General features: G+C 36.2%; 1 protein-coding gene across 1 annotated transcript in view; it reads left to right on the top strand.

Annotated features, from left to right (window-relative positions):
- The window catches only part of LOC150108776 (transient receptor potential cation channel subfamily M member 2-like), a 685147-nt gene that overhangs the window by 127461 nt on the left and 531892 nt on the right, over positions 1–25794 (top strand). The window contains exon 7 of the mRNA XM_090410077.1: positions 22271–22385. Within this exon, the coding sequence (XP_090266203.1) occupies positions 22271–22385 (115 nt within the window). The remainder of the gene's footprint in view (positions 1–22270; positions 22386–25794) is intronic.

Below are 25794 nucleotides of genomic sequence, written 5' to 3'. Positions count from 1 at the left end.
TTGGTATATGGGATTCCAAAACTCAGTCCAACAGTTGACACTAAACATAGATAGCCGCACCCACAAACTTGCCCAAGAACTTGGAAAACACTTCTTCCACCTTCAAGGACAACCTTGTTCTTTGACAATTCAATTAAAACCTGAATTTAAAACATTCTATGCAGAAAGATTCAAACATCAGGGTCAGATTTGAAATAGCTTCATTGTTTACCAGTATGCCATTGATAGAGATACTTGCTCTTATTTTTTCCCTTCTGGTATTTTTGAATTATTCAGATTGTTAACAGGACTCAACCAATATGCTTGCCCACTTTGCTAGCTGTGCTGTAGACTGGATGAAATAAATATTTTTATTTAATAAAAATTGAATTTCTGAAAAAATGTTTTTTTTTTTAACTTTAAGAAAACAGAATTATGTGCATCTAGTAATTAAAATTAATATAATAAATTATATTTTCCAAAAAAAAAATCAATGTCCTTGTTACTGTTCTTATTATTTATTAACTTGTCCTTCTCACATAAAGGACACATTCTCCAGACAACAATACAGCACCACCAATCAGTTTATAGAAATTCTCCTGGGTAATTGGGACATATCATTAAAAAAAATGGGGGGGGGGATGGCTACATTTTTTTCATGGCAAGTAGGATTTCGCATAATTTGTCGAGCACTGAGATTCACCATTTATTCAAGTTATTTTTCATATAAAAAGTAATAAAATAGATTATCCACTGCATAAGATGGCAATTTGTCTCTCCCCCCCCCCCCCACAAGTCGTCATTTCTATATGGAATTTTTAGAAAATTAAGTATGGAATACAGCAATAGTTCAACATTGATGTGTTGATGTCTTTGCTGTATCTACCATGATACATTAGATACACTTTTTGCTACATTTAAGCAGATAACAGACAAAAAATACACTAGAAAAAGGAACTGACAGCTGTCTCTCTTTCATAGGTAAATCAGTGAGACAATTAATAAATTGTCTTGCTATCATTAGCATTTTTTTTGTGTGTGTGTGTGTGTGTGTGTGTGTGTATACACACACACACACACCCCAAGTAATTTTATAAACCAAGTTTATAAAATTACTTGGTATCCTTAATATATATATATATGTGTGTGTGTGTGCATTGGATAAAGATGTTGCATATTTTGATTCTGCAAAGGCCTTGGAAATAGACAAAAACGTCCATTTTTGGATGTTTATCATTATCGTATGGAACATTATCATATGGAACATTATCACCACATGAAAAATTGGTAATTAAATTATCACAGATGGGGCTAAACAGTAGATTAGTTCGCTGGATTGGAGATTGGCTGTCTGATAGGTATCAGCGAGTTGTCTGTGGTGGAGCGATATCCCAAAAGAAGAAAGTTACTAGCGGTGTATCTCAAGGGTCTGTTTTGGGTCCATTGCTGTTTATTTTGTATGTAAATGATACTGGGAGAGGTCTTAATGATGATATGTAGTTGACTGCATAAGATACAAAGTTGGGAGAAGCTATCAGGAGCAGAGCAGATGCTGTGGCTTTCCACGAGGACTTGAATACACTGGCTGAATGGGTAAATGAGGGATGTTAATTTGATGTTGCAAAGTTTTGAAATTTGGGAAGCAGAGATGGGATGGAAATATATTGGAAGAGGTAGAGGAGATGAGAGATCTGGGAATGATTATGGACAAAGAGCTAAATTTCACGGACATGTTGATAAAACTGTGAGGACAGCACAGTGAATAATGAGAATGATATGGAGGGCACTGACTTGTAGAAGTGAGGATGGTATGCTTCCATTGTATAAGGCTTTGATCAGGCCACATATGGATTACTCTGCACAAATTTCATCACCTGGTTTTCAAAAAGATGAGGATGTATTGGAAAAAGGTACAGAGATGACTAAGTTTTTGGTCTCTGAAATGTTGAGTATGAAGATAGATTGAGAAAAAAAAAAAATCAATCAGCAGAAATTGGTTGATAGAAAAAGAGGGGATATGATCAAGACATAAGCTGTTAAGAAGCCAGATTAATGTCAGGGATTTTTTTACATAGAATGGGTGAAAACAGGGAGAGAACAAGGGTTCATCCCTGGAAACTGTATGAGGAGAGTGTGAGCAAGGGAGTGAGGAGAGGTTCTTTTTGCGTGGAGAGTGGTCAGTAATTGGAATGCATTGCCCGAGAGAGAGAGTGGCAAGTGCAGAGACAGTGAACATATTTAAGGCGGTATGATAAACTGTGTGTGTGTAACAGTGGGACCTTCTGTGATGAGTCTTTTTACTCCATGGAAGTTTTATAATAATACTAATATGAGAGTGGTCTGAAAAGTTCTCGGCCTAATAATGAAAAAACGAATTTATAATTTCAAAATTATTTTTATTTTTCAATATAATCTCCCTTAACACTAATACACTTATTCCAGCGATGCTCCAGCATCATTATCCCATTCCTGTAGTGGTTCTCAGTAAGATCTGCAAAATATCCCTCTACAGCTGCAATCACCTCTTGATTCAAAGAAAAATGCTGACCAGCGAGGAAGAGTTTGTTTTGGGAAGAGATAGAAGTCGGAGAGAGCCAAATCTGGAGAACGAAGTGGATGTTACAATTCATATTGTAACATCCACTTCAGATCAGATCCCTTAATTTTCCCATTGCCAAAACACTTTTGTGGGCAGGTGCATTTTCCTGATGAAAGATGATTTTTTTCTTCTGCATCTGTTCTCATGAATTTTTTCGTTTAGTCTGGTTAAAAGATTAAAATAATATTATTCCCCAGTTATTGTTTTACTCTTTTCAAGATAACTATACATAATAAATAACGGAAAAACTCACGTAGAAATATTATTTAATAGTATAATTTTCGCCTGTGTGTCACAGGCATCTTCAGTACAATTAGGCACAAAAATTAAACACTAACTGACAATTCCAAAAAGCGCCACCTAAGTAGCTGGTGTAAGATAACTAAAAAGGTCAAAAAAGTTATCTTACACCAGCTACTTAGGTGGCGCTTTTTGGAATTGTCAGTTAGTGTTTAATTTTTGTGCCTAATTGTACTGAAGATGCCTGTGACACACAGGCGAAAATTATACTATTAAATAATATTTCTACGTGAGTTTTTCCGTTATTTATTATGTATAGTTATGTCTACTCACGGTTTACCTCTTTTAAATCTTTTCAAGATAATTAATAAACAAAATGCCTTTACCATCCCAAAACACCAATGCCATGACTTTTCCTGCTGATTCAACTGACTTTGTCTTTTTTGGTGCTGAATACTGGTTTCTGTCCACTGTTTTGACTGCTGTTTGGCTTCTGGTGTGTAATGGTGGGTAAATCCAAGTCTCATCCATCGCAATAAATCGACGCACAAAATCAGTTTTATTCTTGTTGAAACGCTCCAAGCACTGTCCAGAGATTTTCATGCGAGTGTGTTTTTGATCTGCTGTGAGCATGCACCCATCTTGTGTAAAGCTTTTTCATATGCAATTCTTCATGCAAAAAATATCCTACATGTTCTTTTGAAATGCCTATAGTCGCAGCAATTTCACATGCTTTGACTCACCAGTCATCCAACACTATATTGTGCACTTGATCAATGATTTCTGGTGTTGTTGCCCTTTTTGGACATCTGTGGATCAAATTTCGTCGAGCAGTAAACTTGTTCTGATTTAATGTTTTAAACACTGAAAATAATGGTGTGGGTGTGCGTGCATGCGCACACTCAAGGATAGCGAAGAAGTTTCCAGATAAAAAGGAACTTTAAAAGGACATTGAAAAAATTACTTTCATTTACGATATTATTATTACACAGGTGCATCCATGTGGTCCATAAACTCATCATGGGAGGCATAATGTCACCAACATTCATTCAAACAATACGTCATACCTGGCCTCAACTTCATTCACAGACAAAGCACTCACCTATTCCAGCTACTCTCATTTCAGTCTAAAAGAAATCTAGTCCTTACTTACTCATACGCTTACTCAGTTTTCAAGAATGACTAAAGTGACCATAATTCCTGATTTTTAGATCTGTGTCCTACCCTTCTCAGCAAAAGCAGAGGAGACACTGGAAATGTCAGAGTTTGAGCTCGCTCACTCACTCAGTCATCATCACATTAGACATACACACCCATGCACAACACTTGTTTACTACAAGTGCTGATAGTTTTTAGAATGTGTGTATACATCATTTGATGATTGGGGATCTTTTAATTTTTTTTTTAAACATTTAATGATAGATGGTGTTGATGGTAGTCCTTACTTACTCATACGCTTACTCAGTTTTCAAGAATGACTAAAGTGACCATAATTCCTGATTTTTAGATCTGTGTCCTACCCTTCTCAGCAAAAGCAGAGGAGACACCGGAAATGTCGGAGTTTGAGCTCGCTCACTCACTCAGTCATCATCACATTAGGCATACACACCCATGCACAACACTTGTTTACTACGAGTGCTGATAGTTTTTAGAATGTGTGTATACATCATTTGATGATTGGGGATCTTTTAATTTTTTTTTTAACATTTAATGATAGATGGTGTTGATGGTAGTAGTGTTGAAGAATTATCGTATTTTTCCGTTATATAAGACAATGCTTTTTTGTAAAATTTTTAGACCAAAAATTGGGGATCATCTTATACACAGGGGGTAACCGGTTGAGAGACTTGCGGTTTCCGTGGCGAAATTGCCAGTACCTTGTCTCTGTGAACAGGCTTCTGCCAGTCACTAACCTTTGTTATCTCTGTCAATTGATGTCATTAATTGCTGATTCTGAATAAACCAATCAGATCTCTGAAAGCATTCATATGTCTGCAACTCGTTGGCAGGGTAAGTTAATACATTAAGAATATTTTGAGCACTAGCCGTTATATAAAAATGTCTGAAAATAAAAAACGATTGTCATATTCTTCAAAATTTAAGTTAAAAGTCATGAATTACGTAAAAGAACATGGAAATAAAGCTTCAGAGAGGCAGTTTGGACCTCATCCTACTGAGTGTATGATTAGACAGTGGAGAAAACCGGAAGAACAACTACTCAAGATGCCAAAAAAGAAGAGAGCCTTAAGAGGAAAACCAGCAAAATGGCCAGACTTGGAGCCGAGGCTTAAGATTTAGATTATGGAGCAGTGGAAGAGTGGGATACGTGTGCCATCCAAGCTTATTCAATATGAGGCAGAAAGGTTTGCAAGAGAAATGAACATTGTTGATTTCACAGGAAAGGCAAAATGGTGCTTCAACTTCATGAAGAGAGAAGGGTTGACCATGAGAACACGAACTAAGTTATCACAGAGAATGCATCCCTAAAAATGCATCTTAGTATGTATCTTAAAAATATTACCTAATTAATAAACATACTTTGAATTTTAAAAAAAATATCAAATGTGTTCTGTTTTATGTTTAAAATATTGATTTCTTAAATTTGCGCTCGAAAAAGTAGGGTTCATCTTATACATGGGAGTGTCTTACACATGGTAAAAATATGGTAAGTAGTAGTGAAGAGGATAAGATGTATTTAGCGAAGTAGAGTAGTGTGCCCTCCCACGATGAGTCCATGGGATACCCTATAGGTGTCATGTAATAATAAATATTAAATATTTTTTAATAAGTTAATACACTGCATTATTATGTTTTTATAAAAATGAATAGGAAAAAAATGGACGTTTTTGTCTATTTATTTTTATAAATTGTATATTCAGTTACAATAAAAATCTACATGTCAAATTTAATTTCCATTTTCCATGCTTAGAATTTTATGAATTTTTAAGGAACTTCCAGATTTATCGATCTTGTCATATGACAAGTGCAATAATTAAATATTAATAATTGTTTTTATACATATATTAATGTATTTAAGTTGTTTTTAAATTAATAGTAATTTTCATATTTTGAATTAAAATTTGCCATTGATTTATTAAAAAATATCATTATACAACTACAAATGTAGTGGTATACTGTATTTTTTAAAATTTTTATTACAAATTATGAAACATATTTTGGCAGGGGTAAAAGCTTCCTGTTTGTGTGTCAGACAAAAATAGCCACATTATGAATGATCCCAGTTCTCTGCACACAAGTCAAGTACTGAAAATTTACCTTTATCAATTCTATAAAATCCTTTAAGCAACTTGAACATCTCTATCACATTCTCCTTGCCTTTGTGTCTGTCAACTAACTTCTGCAGCATCAAATATCTTCAGCCTATTCTCATAAGGGACATTCCATAGACCTACGATCATTGTAGTGGCTTGTTCTGGATGTCTCCCCAAAAAATTCTGTTTTAATCAACAGTTTTTTTTGCTCTCCTCTCTCGCATCACCAAACTTCTACTTAGAGGTGCATGATTTTTTTTTGTGCAACCGTACTACTGCTAACGTGCCGTAACAGCATGTTGGTAAAAACGAAAGCATAATCATCGCTAGGCATAATCATCATCACTTATAACAGGTATTCTATACTACCACCCATCCCAACAGGACGACATCCTCAAAACGCAACACGATGGCATAAAAGCTTATTCAGAAAGTTCAATACTCTCTTATGTTGTCAGTTATTTTTTTTAAGTTTAACTTACAAAATTAAAAGGAGCCTGAGGTGAGTCATTTCTTTCTTGATACCAATAAATATCATAATCAAATAGTTCCAACATTCTGAAACTTTTCCTTTTTTTATAAAAAAAAATCTGCTGTTGTTAAATTAAAAAAAAAAAAAAAAAAAGTAAAAATTTGATATTACTATATAGTAGATATGCTATTCTACCACCTATCCCAAGAGGATGAGATCCTCAAAACACAACACACAGAACAAGGCCTGTTTGTTCAAATGACACAGCCTTTGAAGTTGAACTTAACTTCCTTGACAACACTTTTTTAGTGGTTACAACCTTTTAAAATAGGCAAAATAATGCTTGCTTTCCTATCACTCCTGCATTCGACACATAAAACATGAGCAAAACAAAAATATTCCCATACCTTATATTCAGAGTGCATCTGAAATCCATGCCACTTTCAAACCACACATTAAAGTAGCTACTTTTATCTATTATCCCAAGGAGAATAGATAAAAGTAGCTTCATCCTCGTGCACATCCTGGAGAGTCTATAAAGCTTCTTAGACCTAGTAGCTTAGCATACTTTGGGCAGGATGGTAGATATGTTAATATTCTTCTTGAAGAACAATAAAAAACTACATCTGCAGTTACCTGTTTGGCAAGTCAGGACTAGCAAACGATGCACTTCACTCAAGATTTAATTATTATTATTATCATTACGTGATGCTTCCAGGGAGTTCAAGGACTCATCGTGGGAGGGCACACTACTCTACTTTGCTAAATACAATTCATCCTCTCCACTACTACTTAATTCTCCAACTGCAACTCTATTACCATCAATGCCATCTATCACCCATCATCACCAACAACAATATTTTTTGTCTATAAATTGTGTATGTTCTAAAGGCTGATTTGTCTGCATGCAGGATGAAAAAACCAAGTTTCTGGGAGAAAAAACTCTGCTACCACCATATCATATCAGCTAACTCACCTTCAACTGAAAAAGCCCATATAAGGATTTCCTTTGTGATGATGAGAATCGAACCCATGTCTTTTCCAATTGAAGGGCACAACATTCCGCTATTCTTCCAATTGTGCTATGGCAGCTACATGGAAGAAGATAACTGTGCTGCATAGAAGTTTACAATAGGTCTGGACTACAGGTATCTTATATTTGAAAATATCATCAGAGGATATGAACTGGAGGGTGTTAAATCTCCCTCCAGTTGGTAAGTAACCATGAGGTACCTGAGTGGTGGCTAGCCATATGAACATTTCTGTGAGGAAGGGATGTGTGGAAATGCAAAGACCAGTGATTATAAAAAAAAAAAGCTTAGGAGTCAGCATGGAGCTGTAGCATTGAATGAGTAATTTGATTGCAAGTAAGTCAATCCTGCTTATTTCCCTAGCCAAGAACTGTTTTAACTACAGCAATATCTTATGTATTCAAAAGGTCAGGAAGTTAAATGAAGTAGGTATAAAATGTTGAAAGAAGAGAATAAGCATGCAGTTAGGAAGAAGAATGATTATGAAAGCAACATAAGAAGAGTAGTAATAATCATTTGCAATAGAAGTACAAAAATTAGGCCAGGAAAGTGACTTCTTTGTTAAGGAGATAGCAGCAGTGCAGTATGAATAGCAGTTTGTCAGCAAGACAAGAAAAATCAAGATAAGTCTTTTGATATGTGATATGCCAGCAGAAGAAATAATGATTGTGTGGATGATATTAGTGAGAGTGGTAGAATGGTAAGCATTGTGGAGGATATAGTTGATATATTGAGATATTAAATGAACAATTAAGGTGTTTCATATAATATCATAGAACTTGATTACAAAGGAATTGGACATATATGAGAATTAAGTAAACCTGATGTTATTAAGGCCATAGTGCTTAATGGCATATCACTTGTTTCAAGGGATTGTTAGTAAACTAACAACAGTATATTATACTTAACAGAAATTATATTCTTGTTTTTATCCCTTTATACAAGTACAAGCAGAAAAACGTTTGCAAGTGAAGTAACATAATTATCCTAGTATTACCAGATATTATGGTAAGGATCACTACTCAGAATAGTTTGAGCCTTTACTTTAAAAAAAAAAAAAATGGAGGGTGTTTGTCATAAGCCTAGCTTAATATAGAAGGGAACGAGAGATAATAGGTGATAGAGAAAAGGCCTTGGCTCCTTATCATCATGCAGCTAACAACAATTTTTTTTTTCCTACTTTTTCACCAGGATCACAGTTGAATGACTAAAAACAAATTGTAATACTCAAAATCTAAGAGTGACTGGTTATAATTTATTCAGGTAGGTTATAATATATTTCCCTATTCACGTATGAATAGAGAAATATATTGTTGTGTCGGAAAAAGTGCCGAGTCATCCCTTTTTCCCACCCAACATTAAGTTACCTCAAAAGCAAGGGATGAGGACATGCTTGCGCTCCAGATGGGAAGGGTACCGTATAATGTCCTAAGAAAATGTAAGCATCCAGATGTATAAATTCCAAACATTGTTAAGATAGCCCATAAGTTTATTAAGATAGTAATTGTGAATGAATTAAAGTAGAAAGTCATGTAATATTAACAAGTAAATATGTATAAGCTAAGTACAAGTTTAAGGCATGTAAAGACAGTTCGTAGCCACGGCATCCAATCGGCTGCCGCCGTATGCGTGACAACACCGCCGAGTGAGGGAGCTGTTCCGGAGTATAAAAGTTTTGGCAGGAGTTCAAATCGCTCTCTTATCATTGGTCTCTTAGCTCTCATCGCTTGTCTCTCGTCTTCGAGTTTCGTCGGCACCAAGCTTCCCGAAGGAGAGCTCTGTAGAGCTTGCCGCCACGTGTAGCAAGTATCTCCCCTTGCTATGCATGTTACATCGGTCAAAGCTGCAACTACAATGTGTTCACACACATAAGGAGAAAGAGCCGCTGATGGAATCTATGTCAGCGTATAAATCTGTGTATGAGCACTTTCGGTTCGTGTAGAACAAAGCCCGCCATTAGAGGAGGTACAGCGAACAGGTCAGAATACCTAGTGAAAGCAAGAACGGTAAGCAAAGATTTTCTTATATTAATGTAGGATTAAAGTATCCGTGGAGCAAAGAAACAGAAATTAAGAACACATGGCATTTACATGTTGTGCCATAAGAACAGTCTGCAATTTGGACACTTGTCTACTGTTAAGAAGAAAACATATTAGGCTCCAGCCGAACAGGAGGCCGGGCTCTGGACTGTTTGAGTGATTTAAGAAAAGTAATGTCATATGATAAGAAAGTAATTAAGTGTTAACAGTTTGAGAGAACTAAGTAGAAATAAGTACTATTGTCCTAGAGAATTACATGTCAGATTTATTGAATTGTCTAGTGTTTATATGTAATGTCTCATGTATGATATTATCAGGAAACTTAATTGTGAGAGTCTAAGGATAGATATATGTACAGAAGTGAGGAATTTATGCCCAGTAAGAGATCAGAGTGCAGAAGTTTAAATGTGTTTAATTAAGTAGGGGGAACCCAGGCTCTTTTAAGGTTAAGAATTTAAATAACATGTATACTTGTCTTTGTGAAATAATAAATGTGTTTCTTTTACATAATCAATTGAGTTTGTCATATCTTCTGCAGATATGAATTATCGTTTGGAAAATTTCATACCATTGCATTTTAACGGGAAACCAATAGTGATATGAGAATAGGGACCATGACTGCATATATCTTGATCACTACAATTTTCCTTAAGTATTTTAGATAGTGTATGAGAATTTAGTTGCCGGCTGGCACAGTCTTAAATCTATACAAATTTGTCGGCAACCGAACTCTGAGAATAAGATATACAAACAAGTTTAATGTTAAAGGTAAAAGGAAAGTAAAGATATTAAAGATAAAACAACAAGAAAAAACGAGGTTATAACAATGGCGCAGTCGACAGGATGTGCTGAAAGAAATTAATTTGCACACCAAACTGGTCTCAATCCCAGAAACAAACTCAATTGTGAAGGTATAATAGTAAGATTAAGTTTTTTTTTGAAATTTGTTTGAATTTGAACTGTGTGAATCAGAGAGCATAAGTATGTCCCTACCTAATACAACCACTGAGATGAGCGACCCAGAGTTCTTTAGGACCATAAACCTCCAACAAATTTTCCCTCAGTTCTCTGGCGAAGACTCTGACGATGTGGGGGCTTACTTTGAATATGTAGAAGAACTTAGGAAGATAGGGAGGTGGAGTGACTTCCAGTTACTCATTCTGCTTCGTAGCAAGTTAACTGGAAGGGCGAAAAGCTTTCTACTCCTCTCCTCTATTGAAAAATACATTGGACTACCAGAGGTTTAGGGAAATTCTAACCTCACAATTCTCAAAGACCAAGACACAGTGGGGCCAAACCTCTGGAAGCTCCAAAGTATAAGACAAAAGGAAAGGGAAAGTGTAAGTGAATATTACAACAGGTTACTCACGTGTGCTAACACACTAAATGTACAGGAGGAGGAAAGACGACATCTAGATTGGACAGTATTTCAACAATTCAGAGTAGGCCTAAGACAGGAATTAAAGGAGGTGGCGTTTGCTAAAAACATATCCAACCTGAAGGAATGCCTTAATGCCGCCACAGAAATAGAGCAACTGCTTGGGGACATCTACCCCGCAGCCATTGCAAGCTATGTACACGTAGTAAATGATAGTAAGGGAGATAATAGATCTTTGAACCAAAGAAAGGAAGAGAGAGAAAAAGAAGTAGAAAAGTGCCAAGAAGTACAAGAGAGCATAGAAGGAAATAAAGTGAAATCAGTTTATAAGGTTGATAGTGAAACGTGTAACCACAATGAAGTCCGTTCCTTAATTAAAATAGAGGTTGAGAAATTTCAACAACCACTAATGGAACGACTTGATTTGATAGCAAGCCAGTTAATGGAAAATCAAGCTAACAATGAGATTCCTCAGATGATTCCGGAGGAGAGAGTAACGGATCTAATAAGACATGAAGTGAGTAAGTTACAGCAGCCAGTGCTTGATAAATTAGAGTCCCTAATGGAAAGGTTAGCAAAGATGTCTACCCAATGTGGCTCGAGCCCTCCTTTGTCTGTAGACGGAGAGGTTAGACGAGATTTCCGACGTGAAATCCCTAGATGTCATCGTTGTAACAAACTAGGACACATTGCTCGCGACTGTTTCACCGCACAGAGATCCTCAAGGGGTAGGCACCAACCTGAGGCCACATGTTACGTCTGTGCCAAACAGTCTGAAGAGGGAAAGGAAAACCTCACGGGTATGAAGATAACAACAAGAATAGGCAGGAAGGATTTAGATACACTCTTAGACACAGACTCCCAGGTTTCCACTATATCTGAAAATGTCAGGGAACTGACTGAATTCATAAAAGTAAGGACTAAGAGATTGAGGAAGCCGATCAGGTTATTAGGGATATCACCCCTTGTGATTTATGCCCAAAAGCGGGTAAGATTGAGAATAGAATTGGTAGGACAAGGCCTACATGCATGACATAACTTCCTCATACTGCCTAGAAACGCATGCCCACATGTGGAAATGATCCTAGGTGAGGATTTCCTGAAAAAGCATGGTTTTTCCTGTGAATTTCCCAAAGCAACTGTAATGTTTCAAGGGAGAAAGAATGACTCAAGAACCGATCAAAAACTTGTAGAAAAAGGGGTAGAGTCAGAAAATTTAATTGAAAGTCAGAGCACACATCAGAATAAGAAGCATATACAAATCAAAGGGACCCCTACTGATGCCATGACATTACCAAAAGATAGAGTGGAGGTTAAGAAAATATTACCCCGCCACGGAGAACTGAGAGAAAAAATTCAATCGGGAGAGATGTCTAGAAATAATGAAAAGAAAATAAAGGGAAAGGGGGCTAAGAAATTTTGTCATAACTCAGTTAAGAAAAAATGTTAATTAAAAGGGGGGGGGAGGCCTTTGTTGTGTCGGAAAAGGTGACGAGTCATCCCTTTTTCCCACCCAACATTAAGTACCTCAAAAGCAAGGGATAAGGACATGCTTGCACTCCGGATGGGAAGTGTACCATATAATGTCCTAAGAAAATGTAAACATCCAGATGTATAAATTCCAAACATTGTTAAGATAGCTCATAAGTTTATTAAGATAGTAATTGTGAATGAATTAAAGTAGAAAGTCATGTAATATTAACAAGTAAATATGTATAAGCTAAGTACAAGTTTAAGGCATGTAAAGACAGTTCGTAGCCACGGCATCCAGTCGGCTGCCGCCGTATGCGTGACGACACTGCCGAGCGAGGGAGCTGTTCCGGAGTATAAAAGTTTCGGCAGGAGTTCGAATTACTCTCTTATCTCTGGTCTCTTACCTCTCATCACTTGTCTTTCGTCTTCGAGTTTCGTCGGCACCAAGCTTCCCGAAGGAGAGCTATGTAGAGCTTACCGCCACGTGTAGCAAGTATCTCCCCTTGCTATGCATGTTACATCGGTCAAAGCTGCAACTACAATGTGTTCACACACATAAGGAGAAAGAGCCACTGATGGAATCTATGTCCGCATATAAATCTGTGTATGAGTGCTTTCGGTTCGTGTAGAACAAAGGAACAAAGCGCCCCATCAGAGGAGGTACAGTGACCAGGTCAGAATACCTAGTCAAAGCTAGAACGATAAGCGAAGTTTTCTTATATTAATGTAGGATTAAAGTATCCGTGGAGTAAAGAAACAGAAATTAAGAACACACGGCATTTACGTGTTGTGCCATAAGAACAGTCTGCAATTTGGACACTTGTGTCTACTGTTAAGAAGAAAACATATTAGGCTCCAGCCGAACAGGAGGCCGGGCTCTGGACTGTTTGAGTGATTTAAGAAAAGTAATGTCATATGATCAGAAAGTAATTAAGTGTTAACAGATATTTTGAGGGAGAGAACTAAGTAGAAATAAGTACTATTGTCCTATAGAACTACGTGTCAGATTTATTGAATTGTCTAGTGTTTATATGTAATGTCTCATGTATGATATTATCAGGTAACTTAATTGTTAGAGTCTGAGGATAGATATATGTACAGAAGTGAGGAATTTATGCCCAGTAAGAGATCATAGTGCAGAAGTTTAAATGTGTTTAATTAAAAAGGGGGAACCCAGACTTTTTAAGGTTAAGAATTTAAATAACATGTATACTTGTCTTTGTGAAATAATAAATGTGTTTCTTTTACATAATCAATTGAGTTTGTCATATCTTCTGCAGATTTGAATTATCGTTTGGAAAATTTCGTACCATTGCATTTTAAGGGAAAACCAATAGTGATATGAGAATAGGGACCACGACTGCATATATCTTGATCCCTACAATTTTCCTTAAGTATTTTAGATAGTGTATCAGAATTTAGTTGCCGGCTGCCTCAGTCTTAAATCTATACAAATTTGTCGGCAACCGAAGTCTGGGATAGCAAGAGATACAAAAATTAACTGTAAATTTAAAGATTAAAGATAAAGCATACAAAACGGGGTTATAACAATATACCGAAATATTCATATAACAAACTCATGGGGATAAAGTCTATTAGATCAAAGTGATTCAAGTGCTGTTTTGTGCTAAAAGGTAAATATCAGATAGTTCATGAGTCTCATTTTCAAAAAAAGAAGTTTACATATGTATTGCCAGAATTATTTTGTTATTTCCCTCTCTCTTCCTGTGCCCATTAGTTGGGATTATATGAGAGATGCGTATTCAGTGTGCTTAGATTTTGTAAAGACATTTGATAGATTACCACGCCACAAGTTGGTAACTGAACTTAAGCATGTGGGATTGGATAATATATTAATAAGTTGGATAGACATCTGGCTCTCCAGTCGGTATCAGCAAATTGTGTATAGGTGTACAGTATCATGAAAGAGGAAAGTCACTAGTGGTATGCCACAGCAGTCTGTCTTGGAACCTTATGTATATTAATGATATTGAGATGGGTTTAACTGGTGATATACAACTGTTTGCAGGTGATACAAAACTGGGAAGAGTGATGAAGAATCATGCAGATAGTGTGACCTTTCAAGAAAACTTGAATAGATTATATCGATGGATAACAGTATGAAACTCATACAACGGGAGACAAAGTATACACTTGGTGAGGAAATTTTGGATAAAGTTGGAGACAAGACACCTGGGAGTAGTCAGTGGCAAGGATCTGAAGTTCAGAGGTCACATTGCACAAGTTGTGAAGTTGTCATATCAGCTAATGTCAATGATGTGGAGGACCTTAATGTGCAGAAATAAATAGGTTTCAGTTCCATAGTATTAGGCCTTGTATGAATTATTGTGTGCAAATTAGGTTCTCTGGTTTTCACAAATCTGAAAACAAACCCCAACTCAACATCACCAGAGTTAAAGATCGGTACTATCAACGTAAGAAGCCTGAATGGCAAAGAAATGGAGCTAGCTGAGGAATTAGATAAGTACCAGATCGACATAATAGGGGTGACTGAAACAAAAAAGACCAAAACTGGTGAGATCTTTCTGAGCAATAAATACAAAATGTTATATTCAGGCAATGACAATCAAGGAAAAGAAGGAGTAGCCATAGTATTCAACACAAAATACGAGGCTAATCTTCTTGAATGGCAGTCAGTCTCAAGTAGAGTAATGTGGGCAAATATGAGAATGGGGAACTGGACAATGAGACTTATTTGTGCCTATGGTCCCACAGAAGGTTCTACTAAGGTAGAAGTGGAGGAATTTTTTGATGCTTTAGAAAAAGCAACTGACACAATGAAAAAGGAAAAGTTGGTCCTTGTTGGGGATCTAAATAGTAGAGTAGGAAATGATTGTGAGACATACAAAAATATTTTGGGTAAATTTGGAGAAAAGAGCAAAGCTAATAATAATGGCAAATATCTGTTGGATTTCTGCTCAGGACATGGACTGGTTATTACTAACACCATGTTCCAACATAAAAATGTGCACAAATTCACATGGAGAGAAGAGGCTAGGAATAAGAAAAGTCTCATTGACTATGTTATTGTTGATAGTGATGTTTTCTCCCTGGTGCAGGACACCAGAGTGTACAGAGAATTTGAAATTGGAAGTGATCACTATTTAGTCCTGAGCAGGATAAAATTGAATTTCATATTGAAAAGAATAACATGTAAGAAAGTTTTAAAGCAAATAAAAGTTGAGCAGCTCTCAGATGTGAACTGCAGACTAAAATATAGAAATATTATTGAAAAGAAAATGAAAGAGTTTGAGAACAGGAATCAAACCTTGGAGATTCAGTGGCAAACTCTGAAGGAAACATTGATTGATTCTGCCAGAGAGGCATGTGGTGAGGTTGTGTGCAAGGATAAAAAAATCAGAACTCCCTGGTGGACACAGGAAGTTAAAGAGGCAGTGAAGGAAAAGAAGAAAGCATATCAAAAGTTCCTGGCAAATAAGTCAGCTTTTACTCTTACAGAATACAGAGACAAATGTAAGAAAGCTAAACAGTGTGTAAAACTAGCTAAACAAAAGTCATGGGAGGACTTTGGCAAGAATATAGAAAATAAATATCAAGAAGGTGGCAAAATATTCTGGAGGTTGTTGAAGAAGCTTAGGAATGGAGGAAAGAGTGCTGTAAAAGGAATTCGAGATGATAAAGGTGAAATGAAAACAGGAGAAAAAGATATCCTTGAAGTATGGAGTAATTACTTTGAAAAACTGCTAAATGAAACAAGCGGTGATGACAGCACAGTGATAAAAAACACTGACCAGGCATGCAGTCAGGAATACATATCCATACTTGAAGTAGAAAAAGCCATCAAAGGCTTGAAATGTGGAAAGGCAGCAGGGGTAGATGATATTCGACCAGAAATGCTGAAGTATGGTGGTATAAGAGTCTTACAGTGGCTGCACTGCATAGTTCAGAAAGCCTGGACAGAGGGACGAATTCCCGATGATTGGAGTAGAGCTCTCATAGTACCCATATATAAAAAGGGAAATAAAACTGAATGTGAGAATTACAGAGGTATTTCCCTACTGAGTGTTCCTGGCAAGATCTATGCAAGTATACTTGAGAAACGGTTGAGAAGAATTGTGGAAGAAAAGCTTGGTGAAGAACAAGCTGGATTCAGGCCAAATAGAGGCTGTCAGGATCAGATATTCACTTTACGACAAATAGTCGAGAAAGCATGGGAATATAACAAAGATCTGTATTTAAGTTTTGTCGATTTGGAAAAGGCATATGACAAGGTGCCAAGAGAGAAGCTATTCAATACGCTGCAGTTATATGGTGTCAATGGGGCATTATATCAAGCAATACTTAGTCTGTATTTGAGTTGTAAGTCAGCAGTTAGAATTGAAGGAAGTATAGGAAGATGGTTTAATGTTAAATCTGGTGTGAGACAAGGATGTACATTATCCCCTCTGTTATTCATTATCTATATGGATCACAATATGAACTAAAGTGGTATTAAACATGATATCAAAATTGGTGATTAATGTCAGCTCTTTGTTTTATGCAGACGATGTTATACTTCTAAATAAATCCGCTGCAAGTCTGCAAGATTCCCTGACTAAATTGATGAACTGTTGTAATAGATATGATATGAAGGTCAGCAATAAAAAGACAAAGGCAATGAAAATAGGTAGAATTGCTGAAAATGTTATCTGCGTTGTGAACAGAGAACCTGTGGAACAAGTAAAACATTTCAGCTACTTAGGCACAATTTTTACTGAAGATGGTAAACTAAATATAGAAATAGACAACAGAATCAGCAAAGCTGGTATCGTGGGAAGTCAATTGAATAAATTCATATGGAATAAGAAAGAAATTAGTCGGAACACTAAATTAGCTGTATACAAGACTGTGTTCAAACCAATTTTAACTTATGGATCTGAGAGCTGGGTCAGAAGTAAAACACTTGACCAAAGACTAGAGACCGCAGATATGAGAGTCCTGAGAAAGATTAGAGGCGTGAACAGATGGCATCAATGGCAATATCATATTAAAAATGAGGATATTAGGAAAGAACTTGACATTGTCAGCATCCAGGAATGCGTTAGCAGAGCTAATCTCAGATGGTATGGTCACTTAAATAGAATGGGAGAGGAAAGATTAGCAAAACAAGTGTTCTCTGCCAGGTTGGCAGGAAAACGACCCAGAGGAAGACCAAGATATAGGTGGATTGATAAGGTACAAAGTGCCTTAGATGATAGAAATATAAGATCTGATAATGTTGGAGTCTTGACAAGTGCCAGACTGATTTGGAGGAAAATTGTAGATAGGAAGTTAGTAATGATGTAATTTTTTCATGTAGTACTGTCATATCCTGTACACCCCTTGAGGGTACATGGCAGGAATTTGATGATGATGATGATGATGATGGTTTTCACAGCAGTGAGGATATATTAAAAAGTGTCGAGAGAAGACTGTCTGAGATGGTAACAGGTTTTTGGAGTATGGGATATGGAGACAGATTGAGGGAATGCAATTTGCAAAACTGTGAATAGGAGGAAGAGACGAGTTATGACAAATAAAAAGAAAAATTTCAACCATAATCTTTGTATAAAAGATAGACACAAGATATCATAAAAAGATGAAAAGAACTGTTTAACTCTGATCACACAGATGCACCAGTGTTACAAAATATGGATGGTGAACCAATTACATATGAAGAAATAAAATATGCTCTAAGTCGAATGAAAACAGGTAAAATACCAGGCCCTGATCAGATACCTATCAAATTGTTAAAGAAAGTAAATAATGAAAAGGAAAACATGCTTAATGACCTAAAGGTTATTTTTAATAACATCTATGAAACAGCATACGATACATCCCTGATGATCCAAGGAAATCCATCTTTGTCACAATTTCCAAAATTTCAAGAACTTTTGAATGTTCAGAATATAGACTAATGAGTTTAACAAGCCATGTTACAAAATTACTACTGAGAATAATCCTAGAAAGAATAAAAAACATTTTGTCATTAGAAATAGAAGACACCCAATCAGGTTTTCAAAGAGACAAAGGTACAAGAGAAGGAATGTTCAACTGAAAACATTATTTGAAAGAAGCCTTGATAACCAGAAAAGCATATATCTTTTTTTTATTGATTACACCAAAGCATTTGATTCAATAGGTCACAAGAAATTAATACGTATCCTACAGAATAATGGGTTAAAAGGAAAAGATCTGTGTATAATTACAAATACTTGAATCAAATGGCCTCAAAAAAATGCATATTCTGACAACTTTGAAATCAGAAAAGGAGTAAGACAAGGATGTGTCTTAATCACCCTTAGTGTATAATATATATAGAGAGCAAGTTTTTAAAAATATTTCAGAACTGAAGGGTGTAAAAAAAGATTATTAGAGATGGGATTAATTATTAACCTAAAGAAAACAAAGATTTTATCAAAAGAACCAATAAATAAGAAACTAAACATAACTGTTAACAAAAAGAAAATTGAAAAGGTTCAGTGTTTTATATATTTGGGACAAATGTTTACAGACAGAGGAAATTCCCTTAAAGGGTAGGAACTTACAACTTCTGGTATGCAGATGACACAGTCCTTATAGCTGAATCTGAAAATGATCTTGAAAACTTAATCACAAAAATTTACAACAAAAGCTTAGACATGGGATTAATTATTAACCTAAAGAAAACAAAGTGCATGCTTTTATCAAAAGAACCAATAAATAAGAAACTAAACATAACTGTTAACCAAAAGAAAATTGAACAGGTTCAGTGTTTTATATATTTGGGACAAATGTTTACAGACAGAGGGAATTCCCTTAAAGAAATAAAAAGAAGAATAGGACACCCTGGAAATTCTAGTTTGCTTGCATTGATGCACCGACTCGTTCAGAAAACAGCATTCTCTCCTGATGCCTACGTCCTTTCTCATTCAAATACAAGCAGTCTCTCGCATATAGCTCCTTTCTGTCCTCAAATGCCCTCCAAGCATCCACATATTCCAATCCTCTCTTCTGACACATTCTGTCTTTTATGCTATTCATTATTACTGCTTTTCTGCTCAGCTCGTCATTATCATACCTGGGTAGCGCACAGTATCTTTCCTCTCTGCTTTTTCTTTTGTACCACCTCAAGCATGAATCTCAGATTTCTCGCCACTGCTTAATTGCCATAGCCACACTTTCTATCATTCCTCCAGGCAAACACTTCTCTGGCATCCTATCTTTCACCCCGCTTAATTGCCATAGCCACACTTTCTGTCGTTCCTTCGGGCAAACACTTCTCTGGCATCCTATCTTGCACACCACGGATCATTGAGTCTCCATACATCGTACCTCTTATCACTCTGTTCGTTGATTGCTCACCTGCATCCCTCTCTCTCTCTCTCTCTCCTCTAACCTTTTCTCTCTGTGTTCTGTCATCACTCTATCCCTGGTTCTTGTACTCCCTTTCATTCTTCTCATTCTCTCTCTCTCTCTGACTGTTTCCATTCTCTCCTCTTCTATCATTCCTATAAATCTCTGTAACTCCTACTCTGATTCGCCTAATCTCATCTTTCATACTTCTCTTCTCATTCCCGAGACATTCCACCTCCTCTTTCAGCTCATCTATCTCTCTCTGCAAGTTAGCCACACTCTTGCTCGCCATTCTTCCCCCCCAATTAAGATAATCTATCTCCGAAACTTCACAATGATTCAAGCCTTCTACACTCCCCACTCTTATTTTCTTATTCATATTTCTCTCGTTATTCTCACCTTCTGTCATGCTACTAATCTCTAGGTGGAGATTCTCCTGCCTCAGGCCCAACAAGGTTATTGTAATATCTAACTCGCCAAGTTCCTCCCATTGCCTACATTTTGCACATATATGCATTCCCCCTTCTCTCACCTGCCACATCCAACTGCCAGAATGCATACATACCACAAGCACTGCATGCCACAAAATCCTGTATCATACTATGCAAAATAGTCTTTAATTTTTTTTTTTTTAATTAAATAAAATTTTTTTTTTTTAATGCTGGACCCATACACAGGAGGTTGTTTGGTCAACCTATAGTACATTAGTACCTTGTATGGGTGGTGGGTTGGGGAAAGGAGGAATTTGTTTACATTTGATTTGAATGACTTTAAATTGTATTCGTTGGGAAACACAGCAGGTGGGAAACTGTTCCACAGTGCAGCAGTTGCAGGGATGAAGAAAGAGGAAAAGAAATTTGTTCTGTTTGTTTCTAGATGTACTGTGAAGGGATGTTGTGCAGCAGCTGCACGTGTTCCAATGAGCTTAGTACTGAGCAGGGGAATTATTGATGTTATTTTGGATGAGCATTTCCCATGGAAATATTTGTAGAATATACTTACTGCAGAAACCAAATGTCTCTGTGAAAGTGGGGGGAGAGAGTTGGTAAGGGATGGATCGTTGATAAGGCTAATTGCCCTCCTCTGTATTGAGTCGAGCATTTTGAGAGAGCTTTTAGGGGTCCCATCCCATATATGGGAGCAGTATTCAGTAGTTGGGTGGATTTGTGACTTGTATAATGTTAGTAGCTGTTCAGGGGTGAAGTAACGCCTTGAGCAGAAGAGAAATCCTAGTTTTTTTGAGGCTGAGGATGCAGTGTTTGAGATATGTTTGTGCCAAGAGAGGTTCGATGTGAGGGTGATTCTGAGGAGTGAGATCTCATGCTGTCTGGAAATTTGGGTATCGTTGAAAAGGATACTGGGAAAAAGTTGTTCTTTTTTATTGGAAATAGTACAGAACTGGATTTTGTTGGCGTTGAAATTTATGAGGTTATCCGGACCCCATTGTAGGATGGCTTGGAGATCGGAGTTGAGGGTGGTGGTGGTTGATGTTCTGTAGGACAAGGTGAGTTGTAGGGTAAGGCTTATCAAATATAAGCGAGGAGTGTACTGTGCTGTCATCTGCAAAACTGTGTATTGGGTTGGAGGTCAATTGCAGTAGGTCATTGATGTACAGCAGGAACGGGGTTGATGAGAGGACAGAACCTTGTGGGACCCCCAGCATTAATTGAGTGGTGCAAGGATAGGGAGCCATCCACCATCACACACAGTGTGCATGCAGACGGAAAACTGGCAATCCACCTACAGAAGTCCTGGGTCTGACCGAATGGTGGTAGTTTGCCTAGTAGGCCTTTGTGCCAGACCCCAACGGGGGAGGACTTGCCGATATGCTATTCATAATTGGAGGTATGGCTGCTGCCATCATTTAAATAATACCAAGGGATTACTACAACTAAATGCTTAATACTAAATACTCTACTATACTATGTTATACACTCTACTGTAAGCCAATTTACTATGCAACACTATAAGAATTAACTATATTTAACTATACTAAATAACTAAGTACGAAAACTTATCTTCTTCCTCCCTTCCACTGTAGATGCGTGCGACTCTGACCTTGCCTTCTTGGTAATCCAAAAATAACACAATATAAACAACATAAGGATAGATTGAGAGTATGTGGATTGTAGATCCTAGTAAAGAGGAGAAATAGAGGTCTATAAATATCTGAATGATTGTTATACGATATTGTCTGATGAAATTTTTTGTTATATGGATGGTGGGAGAGAACACAAGCATCCAAGAAAGGAGTAAGCGTAGTGAGTGAAGTGGTGAGTGTATGTAATATGAATGAATTTAAGAGAAACTAGTGTGGATGATGTATAGCCTCATTCGATGAGTCTCTGACTCTTCAAGGTCTCGGTTAATAATAATAATAATAGTCTTTATCATTTACATTGAACATATTTTTGGTTTGCAAAGACTTACAAATTAACTTTGATTATCACAGGGAGAAAATTGAAAAATTATTTCTTCAGTTATTTGAAGATGCCTTGAGCAACAATTCAGAAAAACTTAAGGTGAAAGTTGATGATGTTATAAACTTTTGTAAACACGAAACATTAGTAAGTATCTGTATTTATATTTCCTTTTTTCTGTATTATGTTTTTTTTTTTTCCCACCAACATTAGATTTTCTAATTTTAAACCTTTTCCTGTATTCTTTTTAAATATTATGTATTATTTTGTTTCTGGTCTCTATCTTAGACAGTGTATTCTGTTTTCCAAAAAGTAGGAATTAAAAAAAAAGGCAGAGAAATAATTAATGTAGTTGTAATGATGTGTGTTTATTTACTTTCTTTATTGTTGAAACAATACTAAAGATGCTGTCAATTTTAAAATTAGTTCAGAAAGCAAAAAGTTCTCCGAAATTTTGACTGTGTTCACACCCTTTAGTTGTTAAAAAAAAAAAAAAAAAAAAAAAGGTACTAATCTCATTCAAAAATTATGCTGTGAATAGAGAACAATTACAGTGTGAACTAAACAGTGCTCTCAAAAATGCTCAAAAAATTTTTGAGAAAATTTTTTCTCAAAAAAATAATTAATTTGAAAAATTAAATGAAAATTTAATTTTTCAAAAATGCAAAAACCAAAGAAAATTATAAATAGGTTGAACATATCAGCATTGATAAATATTGAACCTATTAATAATAAGACAAAAACTAAGACAAAATAGGCTATTTTATTCATTGTATTTCTGGAATAGGGGGTCCAGGCAAATTACTGTTGTCTCTGCCAACTGCTGAAGTATGGGTTTCAGTAACATGCAAATATTACCAATCAGTAGGTTTGTTTTGTGGAAGTTTTTACTTTCTTATGGTTTTACACACTTTATAAGCTCTGCCATTGATTAGGATTTTCATTCAGTGTCATGAAATAAATTTCTATATTCAGGACTTCCATATAGTCGAGATATAGTCCATATAGTCAAGACTCATTGTTGGAGGCCCATCCTAGACAACACAGTCTGTCATACTATTCCTTAAACTCATTCACCGTTCATGCTCTCACCATCCTACTAGGCAGTGCATTCCATGGTTTAACCACCCTCCATGCAAGGAAACCACTACTCACTCTCTTTCTCACAACTTCATTTTGTAAATGTCTCAATTGTATTGCCACTCCTTTTATCTACTAAACTATATGGTCCACACTCCCCTATTCATCTAAAAATCGAGATGTAAGAGGAAGAATTCATTATAAAATATTACCAGAATCACGTTTAATTTTTAAAAGAACAAAGAACTAAAAAGAACAACATTTAGTGTTTTCCTATAACTGTATTGACAGTGTCTTTGAAACTTAGCTGAAAATTTTACAAATAAAGACATTAAAATTAAACGCAAGTGATTCTAGCAATAATATTTTATGTTGACTCCCTCAGTCTATCCTCATGATTAACACAGTACAGTTCTGATATCATTTCTGTTATCTTCCTCTGCCCTCTTTCCAAGGTTAAGTTATCCCTTTCAGATTGGAGTGACAAAATCTGAGCACAATAGTCAAGATATATGATTAGGGCTTATGCAATGGAATCACAACTGTTTTATCTCTGCTGGTTTGTGTCCTTCTCAGTATTACAGTTGTCTTCTCAGATACCTTCACTATATTTGCAATATTTCTCTTGAACTTGAAGTTTCTCTCAATTCCAAAATCCCTCACCCACCCCACCCTACCTCATCTAGTACAGTTCCTCCAACAGAGAGTATTCAGCCTTCCATCAATGTATCCCAAACTGCAAGACTTTACGTTTAGCTGAATTATTATTATTATTTTAGGACATCTCCATGGAGTCAGGAGACTCATCATGGAGATGTCCTAAAATAATAATAATAATTCAGCTAAATTTACCCAAATCTACCATCGTACACACAAATCCTATCATACTCTCTTTGAATCCGTTCACCATCAGGGAACTCACAACCAATTCTTGCAATCCATTCCACTCCTTCTTCACGCATAAAATCTGGTCTGAACACCCCTACTAACCACACACTCTTACACAGTTAACACAGATGGTCCCTTGTTTTCCAACTATTTGTCATATATCGAAAAATTTCATTTGCATTAATTTTATATTAATATCTTAAATTAATATCAATTAATATCTTAAAAGTTTCTATCATGTTCCACTCTTTTCCACCTATCAACTAAACTTCATAACCCACAAACCTTCAACTTACTCTCATAGAGAGTATTCCACAGACCTGTCACCATCTTGATTACTCATCTCTGAATCCTTTCAACCATCTCCTAGTCCCCAAGAAACCCAGGTGACCAAATCTGTGCACAGTAGTCAAGATGTGGCTGAAACATGACCTTATAAACTAACCCCCAACTAATCCATACTGCTTATTCAAATTCTTCCGAAGGGGTACGACATCTTTACCATTACTAATAACCCTTTACAACTTTTTCAGTCGTATACAACTCTTTCCATTCTGCCCGCATCTGCTAACAGCTGTATATCTTCCTGCAGTCCATTGCTAATATCGTTGATATAATGGTTAAAAAATACAGGTCCCAATACTGAGTCCTTAGGAATCCCACTTGTAACCTGCTTCCCTGATATTACTCCCTTGTACACAACTCTCAGATATTTATCAGATAGCCAGTTCACTAACCTGATATATAAACTCATATGCTGTAATATAAACATCAGCTTATCATGTGGCAACCTAGAAAATGTCTGTAAAATCTAAGAAAATGACAGTATATGCCTTTTCCTCATCAAGCTCTTGTTACTTTATTATTAAAGCAAATCACATTACTACAATACAAATGCCCCTTAAAATATCGATGCTCCCTTTCACAGATAATGTTACCTTCATCTGTCCAATGCTGTATATCAGGGGTCGGCAACCAGCAGCCTGTGGGCCTCATGCAGCCCAAACGTGCCTTTTTGGCAGGCCGGCAAAGGTTGGTCGATTGGTAGAGCCTCTGCTACTAATGGCTCAGTTAAGTAAGTTTGAGCGTGGTTAGTAGTTGGAAGGGAACCAATTTTTCGATGCTGTTGGCACACTCTCCCTCGATGAGTCTGGACTCCCTGGAGGTGTCAAATAATTATAATAATAATAATAAAAAAAAATAATAAAAGGTTGACCATACTCACATGGCATGTGGCCCGTATGTTGAATTATTTAAATAATACATTTTATAATATGAATAATAAATTAAAAATAATTTTATACATATATTTCGTGATATTGCCGTGCAACTTTGTGTGAGTCATCTTGAGTGGGGATAACAAAAGCGATTTCATCCGACGATAACTGAGATTTTGGTGAACTTTTGCAGTCATCTTCCCTGGTCCATCTTTTAATATAATTCAATAACACCAACTATTATTATCAGAGGATATATATTTGTTAAAAATAATTTCAAAAATGGGTTCAAGAAAACGTAAAATTGATGATGAAGGAAGAAGGTTTACTGTTGAATGGAATAGCAAGTACTTCATTATTGAAAATAGGGG

The sequence above is a fragment of the Typopeltis vanoorti genome, chromosome 2, assembly GCF_054136105.1.
Source record: "Typopeltis vanoorti isolate ZY-2024b chromosome 2, IOZ_Tvanoo_1.0, whole genome shotgun sequence".
Lineage (NCBI taxonomy): Eukaryota > Metazoa > Arthropoda > Arachnida > Uropygi > Thelyphonidae > Typopeltis > Typopeltis vanoorti.
Note: the sequence above shows the minus strand (reverse complement) of the source record. Positions and strands in the feature narration are given on the sequence as shown.